This window comes from Vitis vinifera, chromosome 9 (assembly GCF_030704535.1).
Source record: "Vitis vinifera cultivar Pinot Noir 40024 chromosome 9, ASM3070453v1".
NCBI classification, from domain to species: Eukaryota; Viridiplantae; Streptophyta; class Magnoliopsida; order Vitales; family Vitaceae; genus Vitis; species Vitis vinifera.
Window position 1 is genome coordinate 15,130,245 of NC_081813.1, and position 25,438 is coordinate 15,155,682.

The 25,438-nt window shown below is 36.3% G+C and overlaps 1 protein-coding gene across 1 annotated transcript; it reads right to left on the reverse strand.

Annotated features, from left to right (window-relative positions):
- Positions 1-35: 35 nt before the first annotated feature.
- On the reverse strand, positions 36-24,779 carry LOC104878064 (uncharacterized). Its single transcript, XM_059739587.1, has 14 exons — positions 24,733-24,779; positions 18,364-18,437; positions 18,035-18,102; positions 17,169-17,237; positions 16,979-17,079; positions 16,812-16,893; positions 16,614-16,692; positions 16,441-16,528; positions 16,207-16,360; positions 5,022-5,213; positions 4,882-4,941; positions 2,714-3,006; positions 2,317-2,419; positions 36-365 (listed from the first exon to the last, which is right to left on the reverse strand). The coding sequence occupies exons 5-14, from the start codon at positions 17,059-17,061 to the stop codon at positions 312-314; spliced, it is 1,188 nt and encodes a 395-aa protein (XP_059595570.1). The 5' UTR covers positions 17,062-17,079; positions 17,169-17,237; positions 18,035-18,102; positions 18,364-18,437; positions 24,733-24,779; the 3' UTR covers positions 36-311.
- Positions 24,780-25,438: the final 659 nt, after the last annotated feature.

Below are 25,438 nucleotides of genomic sequence, written 5' to 3' on the forward strand. Positions count from 1 at the left end.
TCCTGCCGCATCTTGTCTTCCTGACACACCAGAAAAAAAGGAAAAATGTTGTACTCTTGTATGGTAAAGAATGAAAAGGTCCAGAAAATTCAACTACTCAAAAGGGATTAAAAGGCGTATCATTGCTGTCCTCTCTTTTAAAACCAAAAAAAACAAACGCATAGATTGTCGTCAAGCAGCATCCCATGAGATAACTTATATGTCTTTGGAATTGGGGGTTAAGCAAAAGAGCACAGATCTACATCTTATATGTGACAAATAAAAGAAAAGAAAAGGCACCATTTTAGTGCTTACAATAATTCTGATCCCAGTTATAGCAAAAATTCACGAATCTGAACTGGCCTTTTAACTGCATTTGTAAAACCCTGCATGAAAATGGGAACAAAATTAAAAATTATCAGTGATCATGGATTACAACCCATGTGCTTATTTCCTTTTATACTCCTAGCTGCCAAGAGGCTTATGACAGTATCGCTCCGCAGAGGAGATGATAATGAGAGGCTAGTTCATCGTATGCACTTCATCAAAGATAATTGTTAAGTTGAAACCCATATTAGAATAAATTAGTTGTATTTTGGGCTTGTACATTTGTGCACAAGATAACTTTATTTAGCTATCTATCAAGCTATGATAAAGAGCATGATACCGGTGGTCAATGCATTTAATAACTAATGACTCTATTAGGACTACTCACCATTGCCATATATTCCCCAAATTAAAGGTAACTAGGAAGGTCTGTGGGGTGGGTTCAAGACAGGGCATGCCCCCCTCACCCCTGACGAAAAACAATAAAACCCTAGCACAAACTTGGGTGGTGCCAAGGCTACAATTGTGATCAAGGCAGGGCAAAACTGAGGTTGAAAACAATTTCTGCAACAAGTTATTTGGGAGAACATGCAACCCTATTGGTTTGGAAAGAAAAATAAATCAAAAATCAAGAAAAATATGAAAGAAATGACTAGGTTATTTAGAAAAATCTAAAATGTAAAAAGATCTCACTTTTAAGTAAAAAGCTAAACCTGGTAAACCAAAACCACCAAAAAATTCTGATCCCACAAATAAAAGCACCTCAAACTTGAATATTTTTTTTTTTTTCAAAAGTAATCTAAAAAAAAAATTCCAATCAAACTAATATAAGAAATACAACCTTACCTATCAAATATATATATATATATATATATATATATATAAAAGAAATACAACCTTAAAACAAAAAAATTCAAATAAAAAAAATGGTTTTTAATTAACAGCTTTAGAAAACATAATAAATGAAAAATATATATATAATAAAGCGTAAGATGGAAGAGACCAAAAAGCCAAATTTGTGAGAACTAAGAGTAGTGGCTGAAAGGAATGAAGACAACAACTGGAAAGAGTTGAACATGGAAGTGGCTGGAAAAGGAAATGAACATCATGGCTGCTAGGAAAATGAGAAAGTGTGAAATGGGTTGCTTTTGAAAATGAAGAAATGAGGGTTAGGGCTGTTTCATAGTGTGTGTGTGCGTGCGCGTATGGGTATATGTATATGTGTGTGTATATATATATATATATATATATATATTATAATGGTATTTTCATAGGTTTAATGTAGACTTTTTACCTATAAAAAAAAAGGTATTTTTGTAGTTCTCAACAGATCTAAGGCAGTATATTAAAATAACATTGTATACGGGGCAGGCCATGGTAGAACATTCACATACCCTACCTGCCCTAGACTGGAGTTCAATTCCTCTTCCCCCTTTATGCCATATCCAAACCCTCAATAATAGGAAGGTGCAAGGCAAGAAAAGTCGCCCAAAAAAACTGACCCATTGTCTTCCTTAGAGATAACCATGTATGATAACTGTGTATGCAATTGCATCCAAGATGCAACTATGTAACAAGAACTGAATAAGCAAACGCATCCACGACACAAGAGTATCCCTAATGCACCATATTACAATATTTAATTGCCACTTTTTTTCCTTCCCTTTTTGCCTTTTTTTCTTTTCATGGGGAGGGAAGGGGGAAGATGTCAACTTGAATGCAAGTCTTTAAATGGTTGGATGCAAATATTGAACTCTCAAGGCATTACATTATCCATGAACACCCAACATACAAGCATTAGCTCGAGTACCTAAGGAAGTATCACTTGGATACTATCAGCATCTAACAACTTACTTCCAGTGCAAAAACTGTTTATTCTCAGAAATATTTTGCTCAGTACCCTTTTTTGGTCATTTTAAAATGCACATAATTTTGAAAAATAAATAAAAAATAAAAACCTAATTACTTAAAGGTAATGATTAAATCGAAGGACCATGAACAGTTATTTACCTCGTTAAACTTAAATAGCAGAGGACGTGAATCTCTCTCCAGTGTTACTGGCTCTTGGATGAGGTTAGTAGTTTGAGAACCTTTGCTGCTCAACTTTTTGAACCTGGATTGGAATGAATAAGAAAAATCAGGAACCAAATAGGATTATCTGAAACAAATTACATTACCATGAAATCTTGCTTAATATTCAACCTGGCATGGAACATCTTTTTTTTTAAGGAAACAAAAATCAAATCTCAAAGCACAAAAATAGACATGAGTAAAATCAATATTGATAAAAGTTATCATGATGACATGATCGTAAAGTTAACATTCAAGTTGACTTTCAATTCCAACTCACTAATAACAGTGGCAATCGGGTATGAAAACAAAAATGATCTCAAGAACAAGATAATACCTATCAAAGAAAGTAGAGCCTCTAGGAGGCTTCTTCACATCTCTAGAAGATTTTAGTTTTACACTGGCTTCTGCACTTCCACTAGAACCAGAGGCTGACGAAACGATGGAAGTACTGGCCTTACTCTTTGCTGTTTCTATGTTGTTCTCAACACATCCAGCTGCATGACTAACATTGCCAGATTGAGCTCGGCTCTTTTCCTCCGTTGTCATTGCTCGGTTCTCTCTGCGTTTTCCATCAGTTGAATGCATAGTTTTGCTCATGCTTCCTTGTAAAAAAATTTTCTTTTCTATCTGAAATACAGAATTTGATTTGAGGTGAAATTCCAATTTGCAAGCAGCTAAGGAGAGCAGACATGCCAATGACAGGTTTGCATACAGCAGATACATCAAACAATTATAATTATTATAATTATTTCATTTGAGGTGAATTCCAGCATGGAAACATAGATTTTCTTTTTTCCTTTTATTTTCTTCTGCTACATGGAACTAAATCTAGCAGCTTCCTCATCCCCACACCAAATCTTTGCCATAATTACAATAATTTAGAAGCATGTATGTTATAATATAAATGCCCAATAGACGATAACAAAGGATATCGAAGTAGAATGAGGAAAACTTTGAGAAACATTTGTTTATATTTGATATGGTTACCAAGGGTGCCTATGGCATTTCAAACAGAGCATGAAATAATACCACATAAAACCCAGCAAGCAAGGCAGTCCAAGCTACTAAAGCAGACAAGCTAAGAAGGCTACATAAAGCTCATTGAAACAGTCAAGATACTTTGCTAATACTAATGAAGGGAAAGAAAGGAAGCCAATGGATGGCTGGTCAAGCAAAGTTGAACATAACAGCACTAGCTGAAGAAAGGAAAGACAAAAGAGACAAATCCACAATAGCTAGTGGAGTAAGAAGAAGAGAGACATTTACTTAACTACCATCAAAGAATCTACTTAACCATGATAACCTAAATCCAAAGCTGATTTCAAAAGGTTAACTTTTTTGCTCTTTACCTTAAAGTAAAGCTTGAAAGTAAACAAAAAAAATCTGTAAACAAAAGAGTAGGTTGCATTACTGCTATAGCCAATTATTGACCCTCCTTGGGCCCCTTTCTTTAGCGTACTAGTGAACCAGTGCTCCACCCCACTAAGTCTGCAAAATATCTATTTCTCATTGTCTTTGGCAGAGCAGCCATGTTTTATGAGCCCTAGGAGTTCTTGGTGGTTTAAGGATCTGTATTACAACCGTAAGTGTTTGGTAGGTTCTATTGTTTTTAAATTTCTAGAATGCAGGCTCTTGCAAGAGCCTTTGTTTGAGATAAGAAAACAGCAGGAACACAAACCACAAAATAAAGGATCTCCTAATATGCTTCTAGTTGCAGTTTCATTGAAGAAAAACCGGTGCCTCAATGTGTATCTTTATAAGAAACTCAAGGAATATGCACTTAGACAGCTTTAAGAGCTCAAGGCCATTGAAGTCCAACACTCAAAGTGATCCCATCCCTTGACATTTAGGTAAGGTTTTATGCCAAAATTTCACACATTGAAATTTGCATCAGAAAACCTGTCAAAATATTCAAAAATCTTATGTACCAAGGACATTGACACAGGTATGGTGTCTGACATGGATATCAATCTCAAGTAACTGAAACATAGTATCCTCCCCCACACTCATCCAACAAGCACACACATCAAGTGCTGAGCTTAAAAGGAAAAAAAAAAAAAAGCTAATGAGACTGCCCTTATTGATGTTTAATGCATTTGGCTTCCCATCATTCTTGAGGTTTTCTTTCAAACCAAGGCATGTTGTAACATATATTAGAAACCTACAATTTTAACCATATTGTAAGGTGTCAATGGTACAACATTATGAATTTGTTACAGAAAGTTTCTATTTGGGAATAAAATTACATATAAAGAAAAAAAACATAAAGCATTTATATTTTATTTTCACTCATCTCATTGCATAAACTGTTCAAAAAGAACTCCTTACAATTTTCCTTATGAAAAGATAGAAGGCTTTTCTCTTTTTCCTTACAGCCCAAACCAAGCCCCTTACAGACCAAGATATCTTTGTTTTCCCCAAGCCAACTTACTTTGACTTAAGGAGATGAAACTATTATATATGATCAACAAGAACCCCAGCTTCAAGAAATTAATTACTCACCTCATGCATCAAAAGTTGTTTGACAGCTACACCAAGAGCATAATGACCCAAACTAAATCCCTGTTCAATGCCAAAGTAAAGACATTAGGACAAGATAATGAATGTCATTAAAACCATGAAGATTGAACAACGACTCAAACCTTGAAGGTGACAAAGTCAGCAATTGGGGGATCAAAGGAAAGTGACAAGCCATCTGAAGCTGCTTCATGTAGCTGGGTACCATGTAGAGGATCAGATTTCATGTTCTTGTATGTTATTGAATAGGACACCATAGCATTAATTAACTGAGCTAGGTCATTCCTTTCTCTTTCTGATAGTAAGTGCAATGCCACCTGAAAATTAATCAAACCGTTTTAGAAATCATAATGAAAAGCAAACCCACATTTGTCACTGCAAAATGAGAGAGATATGCTATGTAATAAAAAAGTTAGAAAAAGTAATTTTAGCTACTTGTCCTTAAACAGAGGATAATACAACTGCTTCTGTAAGCCAATTAGCTAAAAGAACCGATGCTATTGACAACAGTCTCTTCTAAAAATTCATGGTTTATCAATTCAAGTTCAAAATATGATCAGCATTTCATAGTTCTCAGCACTGTTCTTCAGAATCTCTGTAACTGCACAGGTTTCTGAAATATGACAAATGCCATGGTCTTCAGCATCACAACACAATACCATACTTAACAACTTACATGTGTATCTGCATTTTTTACAAAAAGACATCAAATTGATCTATTGTTTTCATCACAACAACCAAGGGCATAACAGCTGATATTGACAAATACATCAAGATCTTAAGGAAGGTATATTCATTTTCAGAAATCCGTGTCAAACAGGGCAATAAACTTGAGGAAGTTCTAACAGAATGTGAAATAATTTCAATGGAAGTCAAAAGCATGATAAAAAAAAATGTAGATATTAAACACCCAAATGACCATCATCTCCAGATTCTCTTCAATTGTTTAGCCAGAATCTCACCAAGTATCCATTGCTCAGCAGATAATGGCATGTCCTTTAAGGAATGAGCAACTTTTGATATTAAAATATGCAAAAAAAAAACTAGTGTCAGTGGGACTAGAACAGTATGTCAACCAACCATAAAAAGCAGGCCATATTTTTATGCAATACTGAATCTTCAAAAGCTACCCCTCCTTTCAACTTAACCTTCACCACCATTTTCTGACAGTTTGAACTGATCGAACAGGCTCTAGGCACTTCCCAACCCAAATTGAAAAATTAGTTCTATTAGTCTAAAACACGAAAGAAGATTTTTAGAACATAGCTGATGAAAACTCTCCAATTTGCTGAAGTGTTTGAAGAACTTGTAAATCCTTTGGAATTTCTCTATGTGGACAATATCGTGTTAAAGATTCCCTGCATTCATATGTCCATATGGAAATACCTATCAAAAAATATTTCCGTATGGAAATAGGTTCTATAGTTGAGTTAGGAAGATCATTATAGACACTCTTAGGTCATGAAAAAAAAAGAGTCATGAGATGATTTGATGAGATAAGATAGATATTACTGAGAAAAAGGAGACACATAGAGAATGGAAACATGGATTTATTTCATGACTAATAGAAAAAGTGAATAATGTATGCTGTTTAGAAACCTTTCTTCTCTAAGATGCTCCCATGTACCAAAAAGAATAAATAAAAAAAGTTAAACAAAATAAATCCATTTTTTAAATATATAAAATTCACAAAGAAATATTTTCATCCCTGATATTTTGATTTTGGTCAGAAAGCTAAATGCCTCATGTCTATGTCAGGAAATACTACTGTCTGTATCCACAGTCATTACTTCAATGCCAAATACAAAATTAGTTTCACTCAAGAACTTCTTAAATTAATCATTAGAAATTTTAATAGTTTGTATAGGAAAGTATTAATGATTTTGAAAGGAATGACATAAAAGCTTTAATAATATATGTAGAATAGTCACAAGCTAACAATAAATTTCCTCAAAAAACTTAAGATTTCTTCAAATCTCTTAAAATGGTTCCACTTTGTGTGTTACCAAAAAAGAGGGGGAGAAAGAAACATGTTCTGATTAGGGAATCATAAAATGGTTGCATTTTCTGTTACATTTTATTCTTTCCTTCAAAAAAGAAATCAGTTTGTTAGGGAATCATATTTGGAACCCAGCACTTAGACCAAGAGAACACTAAAAAAAACGAGCTCTAAATCAAGCAGGACAAATTGTAGACGTTCCAACCACAATTCATATTGAATATGGATCCAAGAAAGATTATGATGCATGAGTTAGAAAAGAACTAGATAGCAGACAAAAATGCAAAGATGAAATTAGGTTTCATAAGAATATTATTCACAAAACTTAAGTCCAAAACTAAATGAAATAACAGCATGAAGTTAATCAAGAGCGTCACCACTAAATAGATTAACAAGATTGTGTTCATGGATCACATGGAAGATTACTAGTAGAGATAATGATTAAGTTAAACTTAATTATATTATTTTATATGCCAAAATGTATTAATAAGGTCAATTTGAATAGTATAGGATAACATCCTATCCAATAGATTGGTGGAAAGAGGCAATCTCTATCTGATTATTTTTTACCTGATTGGTTTAACCTCCTATATTTATAGTTGTTGTACTTTCAATAAAACACATGAAAAGCTCTACCCATATATGCTATTAGAGCAGGATAAGAGTAAATATTTTATTCAGCTGCTAAAATCTTCATCTGTCTCTTGCTCCAATGCTAACTCTTCCTCCTCTATTATTGTTCAACATATTTTTTCCATTCTTCCCAATATCACACCAACACGATTCCCACCAAGCTTGGACATAATATCTATCACCTATGGCTTTTCAAAATTTTGCCACAACTTTGTACCATTGAGCTTTTTTGTTGTGTTGATAACTTGATAGATCTCTTCCATGCCCTCTTAAGTTGCTACTAAACTCCACCTTGAATCCCAAATTCACTCATTGGCAATGCTAAGATCAACTTCTCTATTGGCTACTATTCTCCCTCTCCAAAAAGTCCATCCTGAAGTCATTGGATGTAATACCCCTCAACAAGTTTGGACTAGTCTAGAAACCTCTTTCCTATTACACTCCCATGCATGCATTCTCCAATTGCTCATGGACTTATACAATTTCAAAAAGAAAAGTTTTGAGCTCGTCAATAAGTACTTCACTCATCAACTAGTATTTGTCAATTATACTTTCTTTGATGAATCTTTCTTCTTTATATTCATAATGGTCTTTCTTTTGAAAGCAAACCATTCAAAACTTCAATCTCAACCCAGGTTAAAACTAGCATCCTACCAATTTACCTCATTTCTCTATTAAATAAGGAATTTCGCATCAACCAGGATTTTCAAAGTGATCTTATTACTTCTACCAATATTGCTAATCCACCAATCATCAACAATCCAACACTCTAGTGGTTAGCCTTCTTCTCATGGTCACCCTTCTTCTTGAGGTCAACCTTCTTCAGATGATGCTCAAAGGTCATGGCAATGATCATAACTCTAATGACCCTTGCATACTTTGCAAGTGTGCATCCACAAGGTATATAGCCCCCCAATGTCACAACCAATTTAACGAGTCAATATACCCCATCACTAGCAATATTGCTCACTTCTTTAGGTACACATTGTCACAACCTGCTCAAAATGACCCTCGTTTAAGCTTATATAAGAGAGTAGGAAGTTTTTGGAACCACCTAGAGATGTCCACACATCTCTACACGAGGATGGAAGACAACGGAAGTGTGTGGAGAAATCTAAAGTGTTCCAGAGATGTCTTGTACTACATAGGATTTGTATAGGTTATTCTAGAGAATTCTAGAGATGTAAGGAACCTTCGAGGGTTCCAGAGAGTTCTTTGGGTGCTTATAAATAGAGGATTGCCTCTTAGCCAAGGCACCAAACACTTGAGAGAAATCTAGCCTTGTAAAGCATTTTAGTGCAATATAAGTTCCATTCTTCCAAAAGTCTCCAAGTGTTGCTTCCTTCATGTCCCTAGCTTCCGAGTTGTGTGCATTACTTAGCATAGCTAACTAAGTATGTGGGGAAAGCTAACTTAGCAACAAGTGGCTTGTGTTGTCTAAGTGTCGCACGTTTGCTTAGGAAAGGCCTAAGTCCATGACAAGTGGTATCAGAGTACGGTTATGAAGTGGGCATTGCAACAAGAAAAGAAAGCATATCGATTAAGACTTGTAAGGTCAGGGGGAGAGGGGGAGAAGGGGAAAAAATCTCCCATTTGCTGTTCGCCGATGATACCCTAATTTTCTGCAAGGCCAACGAGGACCAAGTGACTTTTTTGAGCTGGACACTTATGTGGTTTGAGGCAATATAAGGGTTGAAAGTTAATTTGGATAAAAATGAGCTGATCCCAGTGGGAAATGTTGAGAATGTGGAGGAGTTAGCTTCCGAGCTTGGTTGTAAGGTGGGTAGTTTACCCTCCACTTACTTAGGGATGTCGTTGAGTGCTCCTTTCAAGTCTGTGGCAGTTTGGGATGGAGTGGAGGAGAGATTCTGTAAGAGATTGGCTATGTGGAAACGCCAATATATCTCCAAGGGAGGGGGAATTACTTTGATTAGAAGCACACTATCCAACTTACCTATTTACTTCATGTCTATTCTACAAATGCCAAGGGGGGTCAAATTAAGGTTGGAGAAGATTTAGAGAGATTTTTTGTGAGGAGGTGGGGCCCTAGACCGGAGACCTCACTTAGTAAGATGGGCAATAGTGCGTCTTGATAAGATAAAAGGGGGATTGGGGGTTAAGAGCCTTTCTACGCTTAATAAGGGCCTCCTTTGCAAATGGAGTTGGCACTTTTGATTGGGAGGCATCTTGGGGCAAAGTTCTAACCTTGGACCAAGTTAAAAAGAGAGGTCGGGCCTTAGCAAATAGATGTTATCTTTGTCAAGCGGAAGAGGAATCCATTGACCATCTCCTTCTTCATTGTGAGAAGAAAAGGGCAGTGTGGGAGTTGTTTTTCACTCTTTTTAGAGTGTCTTGGGTGTTTTTGTCTTCGGTTAGGTAAACCCTATTGGGTTGGAACGGTTTCTTTAAGTTAGTTTGGAGAGCGGATCCCGTTTGCATTTTTTGGATAGTTTGGAAGACAAAGAATAAAATTGCCTTTAAAGATGAGGTGTTGTCCATCCAAAGGTTGAAAACTTCTTTTCTTAACTCACTTTGGTTGGGGACTAAATTGTTTACAAAAGATGGTCCATTGACTTTTTTGGAACTTTTAGATTGGGTGGGTCCACATTAAGGGAGGGGTTGTTTTTTGTATATCTTTGTGAACAGGTTTTTGTTTTCTCTTGTAAGGGGGTGAGTTTTACTTCTCTTTACTGTACATTTTGAGTCGCTATTTTAGCATCTCCCCGTAATACAATACTTATCTTATCAAAAAAAGACTTGTAAGGACTGTAGACTATAGGAAATTAGAGGAGAAATTGATGTTTCTATAAAATTGATAAAAAAAAAATGAAATACAACCAAGGCCTAAATAAATAGAAATTGAAAGTCGGTTCAAATTGGAATCTAACCAGATTTCTTTCCTACTTCTACGCTACTAACTTTGAAAGACTCAAAGTTTACAATTATTCAAATTTGGATGATAATAATTGAAATTGAATAAACTTTAAACTAAAAACAAGATAATCTCTTAAAAGATTATTCAAATGACCTTTTTCCAAAAAATAAAATTGACCTCAATTAGAAGGAATGAGAAGGATGGATTAGGTTAAAAGGAAACCAAGCTTAGCAAGTTCTCTATCAAATGTTTTTGCATTTCCTTAGCCCAAGGAAGATTGAGCCATTCCCCACAAGCATAGTGTGAAACCAATGAATACCAACAAAGGTGGATTTCTTCGTAAGGAAAGTTGTTTGGGGAAGGATTTTAACATTTGATCAACTCAGAAGAAATTGATGGATTATAAGGAATAGACATTACCATTACCCCTCTAAAAGGGAAAAAGAGTCGGTTGATCACATGCTTCTTCACCGTTCTTAAGCGAGAATCATGTGGGAGTCGGTCTTTCCTTTGTTTGGAGTGACATAGGTAATGCACTCCTTTGTAAAAGGAAATCTCTTGAGTAAGCATGGTTCCTTTATGGGGAAGAAACAGAAGAAAACTTGGAAGGTTGCTCTTTTGTGCCTATTTTGGGCGTTATGGAATGAAAGAAATAGGTTATTTGAAGATGCAAAATAGTTAGTTCAAGCAATCAAATTTTCCATTATGTACTTTTTGAATTGGGCCAAAGTGTACTTAGATGATTGTTCTATGACCATGAAAGTATTTTGTAGATTGGTTGAGTTCCAAGGAAAGAGATGTTATTTTTGTTGTCTCTTATATACATTGTGTACTCTGCTTGGGGGTCCTTTTACCTGGAGTGGAGGGGTGAACAATCAATCATTGTCAAGACTAAATCGATTTTTGGTAAATGAGTGGGACTGCCATTTTAGCGGGTCAAGGTAGTGTGTCCTCTCGAGACCTGTGTCTGACCATTTCCCAATTCTTTTAGATGGAGGGGTTTGAGAAGAGGCCCTTCCCCTTTCAGATTTGAGAATATGTGGCTAAAAGTGGAGGGTTTTAAGGATATTATGAAGTCTTGGTGGGAGGAGGACAACTTTAGTGGCTCTTCAAGTTTTATTTTGGCTGAAAAATTAAAGGTCTTGAAGTTTAAATTGAAGGAGTGGAATAGAGATATTTTTGGAAGGGTTGGATTCAGGAAGGATTTGGCTCTGAATCAGGTGGAATTTTGGGATGCTAAGGAGAAGACTAGCAAACTATCTTTGGAGGAGTTGGAAGCTAGAAAAGAAGCGAGGGAAGAATATAAAAAATGGGTTTTACTAGAAGAGAAAACAAGGAGGCAAAAATCTAGGAAAGTGTGGCTGAAAGAGGATGACAGAAATATGGGTTTCTTTCACAAGATAGTCAATGCTCACAGAAGAAAGAATAATGTGGACAAAATTAGGATTAATGGTGTTTGGCTTTCGGAGGAGACTGAAATAAAGGAATGGGTGGTCAATGCTTTTCGATCTTTGCTGTCCAACCCGGGGGACTGGTGTCCTCCTTTATCCGGGCTGCAGTGTGAGACTTTGGAGAATTTGGATGCTTTTGCTTTTGAGGTGCCGTTCACGAAAGAGGAGGAAGAGGAGGTGCTTAGTGCGCTGCTGGGATGTAGTGGGGACAAAGCTCCGGGGCCTAATGGCTTCTCTATGGCTTTCTGGCAGTTTGCTTGGGACTTTGTGAAAGATGATGTGATGAGTTTTTTAAGGGAATTCTATGAATATGGTAAATTTGTTAAAAGTCTAAATGCAAATTTTCTGGTTTTAATCCCAAAAAAAGTGGGGGCTGAAGATTTAAGGGATTTTAGGCCTATAAGTTTGTTGGGAAGCTTGTACAAGTGGTTGGCTAAGGTTTTAGCCAATAGGATAAAAAAGGTGGTTGGAAAGGTGGTCTGGTCTCTAAGGCCCAAGGGGCTTTTGTGGAGGGAAGACAAATCCTAGATGCAGTGTTGATAGCTAATGAAGCCATTGATTCGGTCCTGAAGAATAATGAGAATGGTATTTTGTGCAAACTTGACATAAAGAAGGCATACGACAATGTGGACTGGTTTTTTCTTCTCACAGTTATGCATAAAATGGGTTTTAGGGAGAAATGGATTGGGTAGATCATGTGATGCATTTCCAATGCAAGCTTCTCTATGCTGGTTAATAGCACCTATACGGGTTTCTTTCAAAGCTGAAGGGGATTGAGGCAGGGCGATCCACTTTAGCCTTATTTATTTGTGATTGCTATGGAAGTGTTTAGTTGTTTTCTTAAAAGGGTTGTGGATGGAGGTTTTCTGTCGGCTTGTAAGGTGAAGGGTACGAGTGAAGAAGGGGTTCAGATTTCTCATTTGTTGTTTGTAGATGATACCTTGGTGTTCTGCCAAGCTTCTCAAGATCATTTGACCTATCTTAGTTGGTTACTTATGTGGTTTGAGGTCATGTCGAGGTTGAGAATAAACTTGGAAAAGAGTGGACTAATTCTAATAGGTAGGGTGGAGAATATTGATGATCTTGCTTTGGATTTTGGTTGTAGAGTGGGTAGTCTACCGTCCACTTATTTGGGCCTTCCTTTGAGTGCTCCGTTTAAGTCAGTGACTGTGTGGGATGGAGTGGAAGAGTGGTTCCGTAGAAGGTTGGCTATGTGGAAGAGACAATACATATCCAAGAGAGGGAGGGCGACTCTAATTCGAAGCACTTTGTCGAATTTACCCATTTATTTTATGTCCTTGTTGCGCTTGCCAAGCTTAGTTAGACGGAGACTAGAGCAAATTCAAAAGGATTTCCTTTTAAGAGGTGGTAATTTAGAGCGAAAGCCACATTAGTAATATGGGAGTTAGTGTGCTTAAGTAAGGAGAAAGGGGGTTTGGGGGTCAAATGTCTATCCAATCTCAGTAAGGCTCTTCTTTGTAAATGGAATTGGCGTTTCGCAAATGAGAGAGAGGCCTTGTGGAATCAAGTAATTAGAGGGAAGTATGGGGAAGAAAGAGGGGGATGGTGCTCTCGGGAAGTGAGAGAGGTGCATGGTGTGGGCTTTGGAAAGGAATAAGGATGGATTGGGATTTTGTGGGCTCTAGGATTTTATTCCTTATAGGTAATGGGCGGAGGGTGAATTTTGGAGGGATAGATGGTGCGAGGATTCCACTTTGTGTGTGTCATTCCCTTCTTTGTTTGCTTTGTCTGTTGATAAGGAAGCATGGGTGGCCGATATTTGGGACCCCTTGGCTCAGGGGGGTTGGGGGGGGGTTGGAATCCCTATTTTTCAAGAGCCTTCAATGATTGGGAGGTGGAGGAGGCAGAAAGATTCTTGGAGCGGCTTCATGGGAAGAGAGTGCATAGAGATGTGGATGATATGGTGTTTTGGACCAAAACAAAGAGTGGAAAGTTCTCGGTCAAGTCCCTCTACCTGGCTCTAGAAGTAGGTTGCCCTTCTTTGTTTCCTTCTAGTTGCATTTGGAATGTGTGGGTGCAACATAAGATTAGTTTTTTTGTGTGGGAGGCTACGTGGGGCAAAGCCTTAACCCTGGATCTTATTCAAAAAAGAGGATGGGCCTTGGCAAATAAATGTTTTATGTGCCTTGAGAAAGAGGAGACCATAGGCCATCTTCTTCTACATTGTACAAAAACAAGGGTCTTATGGGATTTGCTCTTTAATTTGTTTGGGCTGTCATAGGTGCTGCCGTCATCAGTTAGAGAGACTCTCCTTAGTTGGCATGGTTCTTTTGTGGGCAAAAAGCACAAGAAGGTGTGGAGAGCAGCTCCTCTTTACATTTTTTGGATGGTTTGGAAGGCGAGAAATAGATTGGCCTTCAAGGATGATGTGTTGTCAATCCCGAGACTCAAATACTCTTTTGTTCTTTCTCTTTGGTCAGAGGCCAAGTTGTTTATAGTTGATTGCCCTCTAACTATAGTTAGTTTTATTGATTGGTTGGGTTCTAGCTATGTTTGTCGGGCCAGCTGGGTGTTTCTCTTCTTTTTTGGCCGTTTTGGTGGTGGGTGTATAGGTATTGTATACCGTGAGTCGCTTTTTTGGCGCCTCTTTTTATATTAGATCTTTTCTTACCTATCAAAAAAAAAAACATTGTGTACTTTGGTGTGCCACTTTTCAAGTGCTTTTAATATATTTTCTTGTCTACCTATCAGAAAAAAGGCAAAACAAAATCAAGTACTAGGAATATATAAGGTAACAAAATAACAATCAATTAGATCCCTAAAATTAAGGAATTCACATATTTCTAACATCAATTCCTTTTTCCATGTAGAAAAACTGAAGTATGAGCCCAAGCAACATAATTAACACCATTAAATTTTTAAATGTTGACTTTGGTATTCCATCATACCTGAAAAGGTGTTACTTATCATTAGCCATGAAAAATTTTAAGGGATCCAAACATTTTTAAGCATAAAAAGTTGAACTCCCTTTCATCCTAAATATCAAAAACAATTTGTCCAATGCAACTAAACCAAGCACACCACTACTAATCAACCCTCAATAGTCCAGAAACAGAATATAAACCTTCTTAGACCAAAAGAGAACATTCCCAAATGCACAAAAAAAAATAAAAATAAACATACAATAAAATAACTAATAAAATAAATTAGGAAATCAGCAGGACCAACTTGAACTAAAAACATCCGTCCAAACAGTGCTAAATTTCAAATCCAAGAATAAGGGCCAAAAATCAAAATTTCAATCAAATAACCTCAAAACCAGTTCCAAAACATCAGTTACCGGAAATATAACAGATCGGCCTGCAAATTTCCACTCAAGATGATGATATCAACATGACACCATCATGTTGCAAGCATGCTGACAGGTTTTTTTTTTCTAATTCTTTTAATTGTCTTGAAAATCTAGGGGAAATACTATGATCGTGCGCTAATACCATGTTGAAACTATAAGTTTGTGATTCTAGCGTTTGGACAAATGAGGGAAAAGAGAAGAAAGAAGAGATGGAAGAGGTTTAGGCTTTTGTCTTGTTAACTCCCCCATGCCTTTCCACCTATTTATGCTATTGAGTCTAAAAAGAGAAAATCACAACACCCGAATATGATATTGCAATAACATGCTCTAACATGTAGCAATTCTCTGGAGATTATACAATATATTTTGTCCAACTCATCATTTCATGGTCCTATTGCAAACAATGGTCAATGGCTCGTGGAAGTGCAGAATTTCAATGCCATGCATATGCTGATGTAACCGCCATACTTAGCTATAATGTATACTTGTGGATTTGCCTGTTCCCTAACCGCAATGTGCAAATTTTTGGTGATAATGTTGGAGCCACATATCTAACAGCAAATCTTGTTTTCCTTAGCCCATGAAACAATTGAAGTTGCATGTCACTTTTTTCTAGATAAAGCTACCAAGAACACACTTCAAGTTCAGTATCCCTGGACTTAGGATCAAACAGTTGACATTCTCATAAGCTATCGTAAACCACACATCTCACTGATCCTTCACAACAAAATAATTATTTATCTATTGCCACTTACTTGCAAGGGCATATTGGAGATGACGTTTTAGTTTAAACCTAAAAACCTTTTCTCACATACATCAAATTTTATTGATAAGATCAGTATGAAAAAGAGAATCTCTATTCATTTTCTTTTACCTTTTATAACAAAACATATGCAAATTTTCAACACCGGTTACCTCATGTGTTTACTATATTTCTAGTATTTATGCATGTATGTGTCATAATGTCAAAATTTTTATGAGAGAAATTTAAGCTCAGCTGAACCTATAGAAAAAGATAGAAGAAATGTGAGTAAATTACCGGTCTTAGAGTTGGTGGTGATAGAATATGCAATAATGGAGAAACCAAATCTTCTACAAAAGATTTAATAGACAAATGCCTTGAAATATATGGTGCAATTTTGTTGTGCCAAGACCTCAAAATATCCCTCTTTTCCATGAATGTCGTTCGGTATCTGAATGTTTGTATTAAGATAGGGTAGTAAGAAATAATAATCCTTCCATGAATGACATCAGGTTCTAGTCTTGGACATACCTCATAAAAGACTTCGGCCATTCAATAATTGGTTTTTGAACTTGGGCTATTAAACGATGTAAACTAATTGCAGTAAGAGGCTGATAAACTGCAGAAAAGAACAAATGGGAAATGGTTTAAAATTATCATCAAACATTGGAAAGTCAAAGTTGACAGCTACTACAATCATTTACCATTAAGGGACATCTGCTGTGTACGCATAACATATTGGTGCACTAGATCAGAAATGCCAAGAGTGTTTAAGCACTTGACCTTCAAGCCCACATGATTCAATAGTCAATTGCCTTGTGATAACAGATTTACTTAATGCCCTAAGATTAAATATAATTATATGAAGTATACATCTACAGTAGAATGTGCTTGAGGCTTACTGTCTTCTGCATTATTGGGTCATGATAATGAAGCTGGAAAATATTTTCATGGATGCCATCCAAAATTAAATCATAGTCACCACTGCAGTCATTGAACACTAAAAGATAAATGAGCCATCCCTCGAAAAATGATAAGAAAGCTATGTTCACTAGAATTTACAACCTACCGATTAGATATGAGAGGGTACAGAAAGTCAAATCCATTGGACATACCACTGCAACAATTATCAGATCTTTTTGCTCGCTTCATTTTTCTGTTCTGAAAAATCTAAAAACAGTCCTTAAAGGTAAGAATGCTGGAAATGAATGCCAAAGTAGTAAAGATGCAGAGTGCTTGATACTTTCACTTTAAGTTACCTCTTTCTAGATATCAAAGATGCTTCTAGACATGTCCTTTTGACCTACCACTTGGGAACTGATCTCAAACTGACACCATGAAAAGCATATTAATAAATCAAGTTGGCATGATATCACATAAAGAGAAGAAACATGGATTAGAAATTCTCTAGAAATATGACTACTGCCACTCACACATCATTGGTTTCTTCCTGTGAAATGGATTACTCCATTCCTGGAAGCCCTAAACTAAAAGCAAGATGGTAGCTGAACAGGCATTCTCAAAGGTGAATGACCAACAGCAGGACCAGGATTCTTAGGTAAACTTTTACAACGAAAGCCTTCTGGAAAAATATGGCCTTTAAATGGTTGCAATTGATTTGAGGATGTCAAAGGGAGCCTTTCTGAAAGTCAAAAAATTTTGTTGAAGACAATTTGTAACAGTAGAGATACACAAATCTCTTTAAATGGGTAGTAAAATTCAACCAAGCATGCATTTATTAATAAGGCATAACCCCTATGCTAAACATGTCCTCATTCCAATTTAACTGAGATTCTATAATGTAACTGAAGTCACACTGCATTTTTTTTTCCCTCTTTCTTTACACGTATAAGCCAGGGTATTCCCACATGAAATAAAATGATAATAATTGATGAGAACAACTAGGGTAGAGGTGTAGCAGTTTCTTTATACTCTATGCTTCAACTCTAGAAAGTGATTTCATTCCTCCATGGCTAAGTTATGTGTCTCAACCCGCAAATCACCAGCAAATAAATTAGTACATCTATTTTAACTGAAAAATGGAGACTTTTTCCAGACCTTCTATTTCATCTGGGAGATTACTTTAATGAATATTTCACAAGACCACAGCAGCATCATTTCTTACCACATTGAGGGTTTGATTCTTCTTGTTGAGAAACTGTAGTGTGTTCAAGCACGAACGGATGTCACATTCTGGAAAATAGAAACAAAGTTCTACAGAAATTAAACAAAATTCACAATGCAGATAGGAAAAAGATAATGTAAAACAAACATATGAAGAAGCAATCCTAATTTTTAGAATCACAAATACAACATTTCCAACACCAAAGGGAAGGTTAAAAATCTCAGAATAACCCATCAAGCATATAAAATGTCAATGTTTTGGCCATATCAATACCTTGATTGGCTAAATCAGATAATAGAAACCCAGAATGGAAGTAGATACTAACTCACCAGTATACTCTGCAAGTACAGCAAGTGCCGTGGAATTTGTCTTTAGGCCTTCCATATTACATATATATTTGAGTCTAAAACACCATTTCTCAACAAATCAAAATTGATAGTAAGAATGAGAAACAGACAACACCAAAAACACATAGATTATGGAGTATGCGCTAATACCAAGATGGTTTGCCTAACTCATATTGGTATTAACCAGATCTGATTTAGATTTACAGTATATATAAAATAAGAAGAAAGAAGAGATAGAGATAGAGAGAGAGAGAGAGAGACAGAGCATGCCTCAAGCAAGTTGTCAATACTTAAAGGCCATAATACTTTATGCAAATACCAGTATTATCCACTAACGCATTACTAATGCATGGCAAAACCAAACAAATATTGGGAGCACTAGATAATTTGTAAGCAGCAATAGAAATCAAATCAACTCATCAATGATTTAACCCCAAGTGCCTGAAGTAAGTAAGTAAGATTCTATTCTCCCCCCCCCCCCCCCCAAAAAAAGAAACAATTACAAAAGAAAAGAAATTGAATAATAGAATTCTTTGAGAGAATTGAACATCACTCTTTCATAATGATCTCCTATCTTCAAATAAAAAATTAGTTAAGACCAAAAAAAGAACAAAAAGACAAGATGCTTGTGATAATGAAGGAAAGTCAATTCAGTTTTTAAAATTAGATGCCACACATAAGAAAATATTCTGATAAGAGCTAGTCCCCAAAGGTGTAGCTCAGCCATAGTGCCCTCTGGCAATGAACCAGAGGTCCTGAATTCGAACCTCCCCAATATTTAGATGGTGTAGAGAAAAGGGGTGAGCCAATGTCACCCAAAGTTTATTCACCAGCAGTCAAGATAAATGTCTTGCCATCAGGGTGGATTCCACGTTATTAAAGAAAATAACAACTAATATTTGTTATTTAAATATTATATGTTAGCGTGATTATGTTGGAAAACTGAAACTGATATGAAAGAAATAACTTTGTAAAGCTGTAAATTATTTATTAGTTGTCAATCTTTGTATTTTTAGGAAAGTAATTATTAGGAGTTATTTATTAGTTGTCAATCTTTATATTTTTAGGAAAGTAATTGTTAGGAGTTATTCTTTCCTTTTAATCAGTGATTTAGTTTCCTAATTTGAAGGATTTGTATATGCTGTAAACTCTATAAAAGAATAATCTCAATGAAAGAAAATTATTCCCATGAAACCCTATTCTTCAACTTGGTATCAGAGCTAGCAATTTGCTTGCCGAAATCCTCCTTTTTCCTCTCTTTCAATCCCTGTTCTCTGAAACCATGTCGGATATTTCAAACGAGTCCACTACTGTTCCTCAACCTTCTCTGAACAATCCTATCATCACTGATTCTTCAAAAATCAGTCCTACCACCTCGGAATCTCACTCTGTCCAAATCACCACGATTCACTTGAATGGTGACCACTTTCTGAGATGGTCTCAATCAGTTTGAATGTACATCAGAGGACGTGGAAAGATGGGCTACCTGACGAGTGAAAAGAAGGCTCCTGTAGTGGATGATCCGAACTATGCTATATGGGATGCTGAGAATTCCATGGTGATGACATGGCTTGTGAATTCTATGGAAGAAGACATTAGCTCTAATTACATGTACTATCCAACAGCACAAGAGCTTTGGGAGAATGTAAATCAAATGTATTCTGATTTAGGAAATTAATCACAGATCTTTGAATTAACCCTCAAACTTGGTGAGATACAACAAGGGGAGGACAACGTCACAAAGTACTTCAACTCCTTGAAGCGGATCTGGCAAGACCTTGACCTCTTCAACACCTATGAGTGGAAATCTGCCGAGGATGGACTTCATCATAAGAAGACCATGGAAGACAATCGGATCTTCAAGTTCTTGGCTGGACTTAATGTCGAGTTTGATGAGGTAAGGGGGAGAAACATTGGAAGACAACCCCTGCCTTCAATTGGTGAAGTTTTATCAGAAGTTAGAAGAGAAGAGAGTCGGAGGAATGTGATGTTGGGCAAAAAGGGACCTGCAGTTGCTATTGAAGGTTCAGCCTTGGTTACCACGGGTGGAGGCTGTAATAAAGCTGCTGCGTTTCAGCGTAAATCAGATGAAAGACCACGGATTTGGTGTGATTTTTGCAACAAACCTCGCCATACTCGTGAGAACTGTTGGAAAATCCATGGGAAACCTGCAAATTGGAAAGGAAAAACAGGTGACAAACCAGGCCGAACCATTATTCCTACTGCTAATGAGGCTAAGACCAGCCCCTTCACCACTGAGCAAATGGAGCATCTTCTTGCACTGCTGAAATCCAACTTGACATTCGGTACTTCTAGTGTTTCTTTGGCACACACAGGTAATGAATTATATGTTCTATCTTGTTGTTTTAAATCTACTCCATGGATAATCGATTCTGGAGCATCCGACCACATGACCAATTCCTCAAACATGTTTGAATCCTATTCACCGTGTCCTGGAAATAAAAAGGTTCGGATAGCTAATGGTAATTTCTCACCTATTGCAGGAAAAGGTCTAATAAAAATCGCTGAGGGAATAGATCTTAAATCTGTTCTCCATGTTCTTAAACTTACTTGTAATCTCTTGTCTGTTAGCAAATTATCTAAAGATTCTAATTGTTGTGTTATCTTCTATGAATCCCATTATATTTTTCAGGACCAGAGCTCGGGGAAGAAGATTGGCAATGCTAGGATGATCAATGGTCTCTATTATTTCGAGGATAATTTACCTAGTAATAAAATTGCTCAAGGACTAAGTAGTATTAGTTCTCTTTCTATTCATGATCAAATAATGGTTTGGCATTGCAGATTAGGTCATCCTAGTTTTTCTTATTTAAAACATTTATTTCCAATGTTATTTCAAAAGGTTGATCCTTTATCATTTCAATGTGAAGTTGTTTATTGGCAAAGAGCCAACGAAAAACTTACATTCCAAAACCCTACCATGCATCAAAACCATTTTATCTTTTTCACAGTGATGTTTAGGGACTTTCAAAAGTAACCACAATTTCAGGAAAAAAATGGTTTGTGACCTTTATAGACGACCATACACGTATTTGTTGGGTATATTTAATGAGGGAAAAATCTGAAGTCGAAAGGATTTTTAAAGAATTTTACAGAATGATTGAAAACCAATTTCAAACAAAAATCAGTATTTTGAGATCTAATAATGGGATTGAGTACTTTATTAAAGTTTTGGAAACCTTTTCAAACGAGAAAGGAATTTTACATCAATCCTCGTGTTCTGATACCCCTGGACAGAATGGAATAGCTGAACGTAAAAATAAACACTTGTTAGAAGTAGCACGGGCTATGATGTTTTACATGAATATTCCAAAATACTTATGGGGGGATGCCATACTAACTTCTTCATATCTAATCAACAGGATGCCTACAAAAATTTTGTAGTATACCACTCATTTGGAGTGCTTGAAAAAGGTATTTCCAGAATCTCGAATAAATTCTGAATTACCCTTGAAAATATTTGGTTACACTGCATATGTACACATTCCAAAAAGGTCAACATCTAAGTTAGACCCAAGAGCAGAAAAATGTGTTTTGGTAGGATATACTCCTAATAAAAAGGGTTACAAATGTTTTAATCCCCTTACAAAACGTTTTTACACAACTATGGATGTTTCCTTTATGGAAAATGTCCCATATTTTACCAAAAATTTACTTCAGGGGGAGAAATTAGTGGAACCAAATTTTTGGGAAATTGTTGAACCTTTGCCTAGTGTAATTCTTGATATCTCTCTTGAAAAAGAAAATAAGTAAACTAAGCCTACTGAATCTGAATCTAAAATTGGTCTGTCAGAAAAAGAAATACTACGAATGAAAAAAAAAATAGAAACAATCTTGAGTCTGTGGTTTATTCAAGGAAAAAAGCCCCTGGAAAAAATAAATACCAGTCGATCATCCCAGCACATGGTCAACCGAAAGCCCTGGGCAATGGCTCTCTAAATGTCTCAGGTAACCCTCCTTCTATTCCTACTCATATACATGTTTCTTCTTCTTCTGTTACTAATCTAAGTTTACCATCACACTTTGGTCCAAGTCCAAAAATATCTGCACCCGAACCTGGTTTAGGATCAGCCCCAATTGTTCCTGCACAGGACCTTGACCTTGATCTCCCTATTGCTCTTAGAAAGGGAACTCGAGCCTGCACTAAACATCCCATTGCCAAATATATCTCCTATAGTAACCTTTCTAACAACTATAGAGCATTCACTACAAATATTTCAAAACTTGTGATACCTAGAAATATTCAATAAGCACTAGATGAACCGGGTTGGAAATTGGCAGTGTTTGAGGAAATGAATGCCTTAAAAAAGAATGGCACTTGGGAGGTTGTAGATTTACCAAAGGAAAAAAAAAGTTATAGGGTGCATATGGGTGTTTACAATAAAGAGTAAAGCAGATGGAAGTGTTGAGAGATACAAAACCAGACTTGTGGCAAAGGGTTTTACTCAAACCTATGGGATAGACTACCAAGAGACTTTTGCCCCCGTAGCTAAAATAAACTCGATTAGAGTTTTGTTGTCTCTTGCAGTAAATTCCAATTGGCCCTTACACCAATTAGATGTTAAAAATGTCTTTCTTAATGGAGACCTAGAGGAGGAAGTGTTCATGAGTCCTCCACCAGGTTTTGAAGAAAGTTTTGGAGTTGGGAAAGTGTGCAAATTGAAGAAGTCCTTATACGGACTTAAGCAGTCGCCAAGAGCTTGGTTTGAGCGCTTTGGCAAAGTAATAAAGCATTATGGATATACTCAAAGTCAAGCTGATCACACGATATTCTACAAACATTCAAATGAAGGTAAAGTAGCCATCTTAATTGTGAATGTTGACGATATTGTGTTAACTGGGGATGATTGCAATGAACTAGAGAAGCTGAAAGGGAAACTTGATGAGGAATTTGAGATTAAGGACCTGGGGGCATTAAAATACTTTCTTGGGATGGAGTTTGCTAGGTCCAAAGAAGGTATCTTTGTAAATCAACGGAAGTATATTCTTGATCTTCTTGATGAGACAGGTATGTTAGGATGTAAGCCTGCTGAAACACTTATAGAGCTTAATGTAAAATTGCAACCTACAAAAGCCAAGAATGTGAAGGACCGGGATCGTTATCAGAGACTTGTTGGGAGATTGATTTACCTATCTCATACACGCCCTGACATAGCATTCTCAGTGAATATGGTTAGTCAGTTTATGCATGCGCCTGAACCAGAGCATTTTGAAGTTGTTTACAGGATTCTAAGGTATCTAAAGGGGACACCAGGTGGAGGTCTTCTGTTCAAGTCACGAGGACACCTACAAATTGAAACCTACACCGATGCAGACTGGGCTGGAAGCATAGTGGATCGAAGGTCCACCTCTGGGTACTGTTCATCTGTAGGTGGCAACTTGGTTACGTGGCAAAGTAAAAAACAGAACGTGGTTGCTAGAAGTAGTGCTGAGGCTGAGTTTAGAGTTGTAGCTCATGGTATTTATGAGATTATGTGGATAAGAAGATTACTGGAAGAGTTAAAGATGACAGGTTCATCTCCTATGAAGTTGTATTGTGACAATAAGGCAACAATTTCAGCAGCTCACAATCTGGTTCTCCATGACCGCACCAAACATGTGGAAGTGGACAAGCATTTCATTAAAGAGAAGATAGACAATGGATTGGTCTGTATGACCTATATCCCTACTGAGGAACAAGTGGCTGATGTCTTCACCAAAGGACTACACAAGAGGCAATTCGATTTTCTAGTTGGCAAGCTGGCTCTGGAAGATATCTTTAAGCCAGCTTGAGGGGGAGTGTTGGAAAACGAAACTAATATGGAAAGAAATAACTTTGTAAAGCTGTAAATTATTTATTAGTTGTCAATCTTTGTATTTTTAGGAAAGTAATTATTATGAGTTATTTATTAGTTGTCAATCTTTGTATTTTTAGGAAAGTAATTGTTAGGAGTTATTCTTTCCTTTTAATCAGTGATTTAGTTTCCTAATTTGAAGGATTGGTATATGCTGTAAACTCTATAAAAGAAAAATCTCAGTGAAAGAAAATTATTCCCGTGAAACTCTATTCTTCAACTTATTAAAGATCAATATTACAGTGTGTAGCTTGATCCTTTTACTAAGTCTTAACCAGTTTTCGTTTTTTTTTTTTTTGCATTTTTACCACTATTTCATAACTCAGCAAATCAATGAAGCGGTGTCATCAATATTGAGTTCTGATGATACCATGGCCAAGATCGAGTCACAAGCTAAACCCAACTAAATAAATAACTGTCATTCAGCAGGAAGGCACCATGATAAACTTGAAAGTACTTGACAGTGGCACAGTAATGGTTTTTAGCAAGTCATTACCTGCTTACCACACGACTCACTGTCGGTTGAACAAAAATGTGAACCTTGTAATGATAGCAATCACTTGTTAAGGTAACAATTATTGACACGCTATAACTATAAATAAATATCACGCACTACTTGAACCAATTTCTATTATACTTATCATACCAAGATCACTACCATAAGGAAACAATGCATTTTTAAGATGCACTACTCTATTCATAGCTATGTTGATATCCCTTCCACAATTGCTATTAACTTGTCAGGTGAAGCATTAATATGAAGTCAATTGATCTAGCACTGTACGGCACAATTGCACAAAGCATGACATGACATTTAAACCCAATTGCAGACATCATTTTAACCGCACTTTTAAATGCTTGAGCATAGAAATTCCTCAAGATATCAACAGTAATCTTATATTTATGGCAAACAAAACAAAAAGATATGGGGATCCCAGCACAAAACAATGAGAACTAGATGAAATATTTCTTTAAACAAAATATATTAAGCTTACATTTTATGCTAGCCAAAACACAAACTAGATTTTACAAGGAACAACAGAATCCACAACTGAATCATAACACATCTTAGGAACCAAACCCAACCTAACTTTTGCAGCATACAATGATAAACTACAATCGTAATTCTTAAATGTATCTAGTGTAGTGCCTTTATCTGCTATTTTAAATTTTTCCTTCATGCGTCCATCTTCAATAAATAA

Coding starts and splice junctions, on each gene's coding strand:
- LOC104878064 (XM_059739587.1), bottom strand. CDS start 17,061: ATGAAGCGAGCAAAAAGATCTGATAATTGTTGCAGTGGTATGTCCAAT. Junction 16,693..16,811: donor ACCCAATAATGCAGAAGACA/GTAAGCCTCAAG, acceptor GTGGGCTTGAAG/GTCAAGTGCTTAAACACTCT. Junction 3,007..4,881: donor AACAACTTTTGATGCATGAG/GTGAGTAATTAA, acceptor TCTGTATTTCAG/ATAGAAAAGAAAATTTTTTT.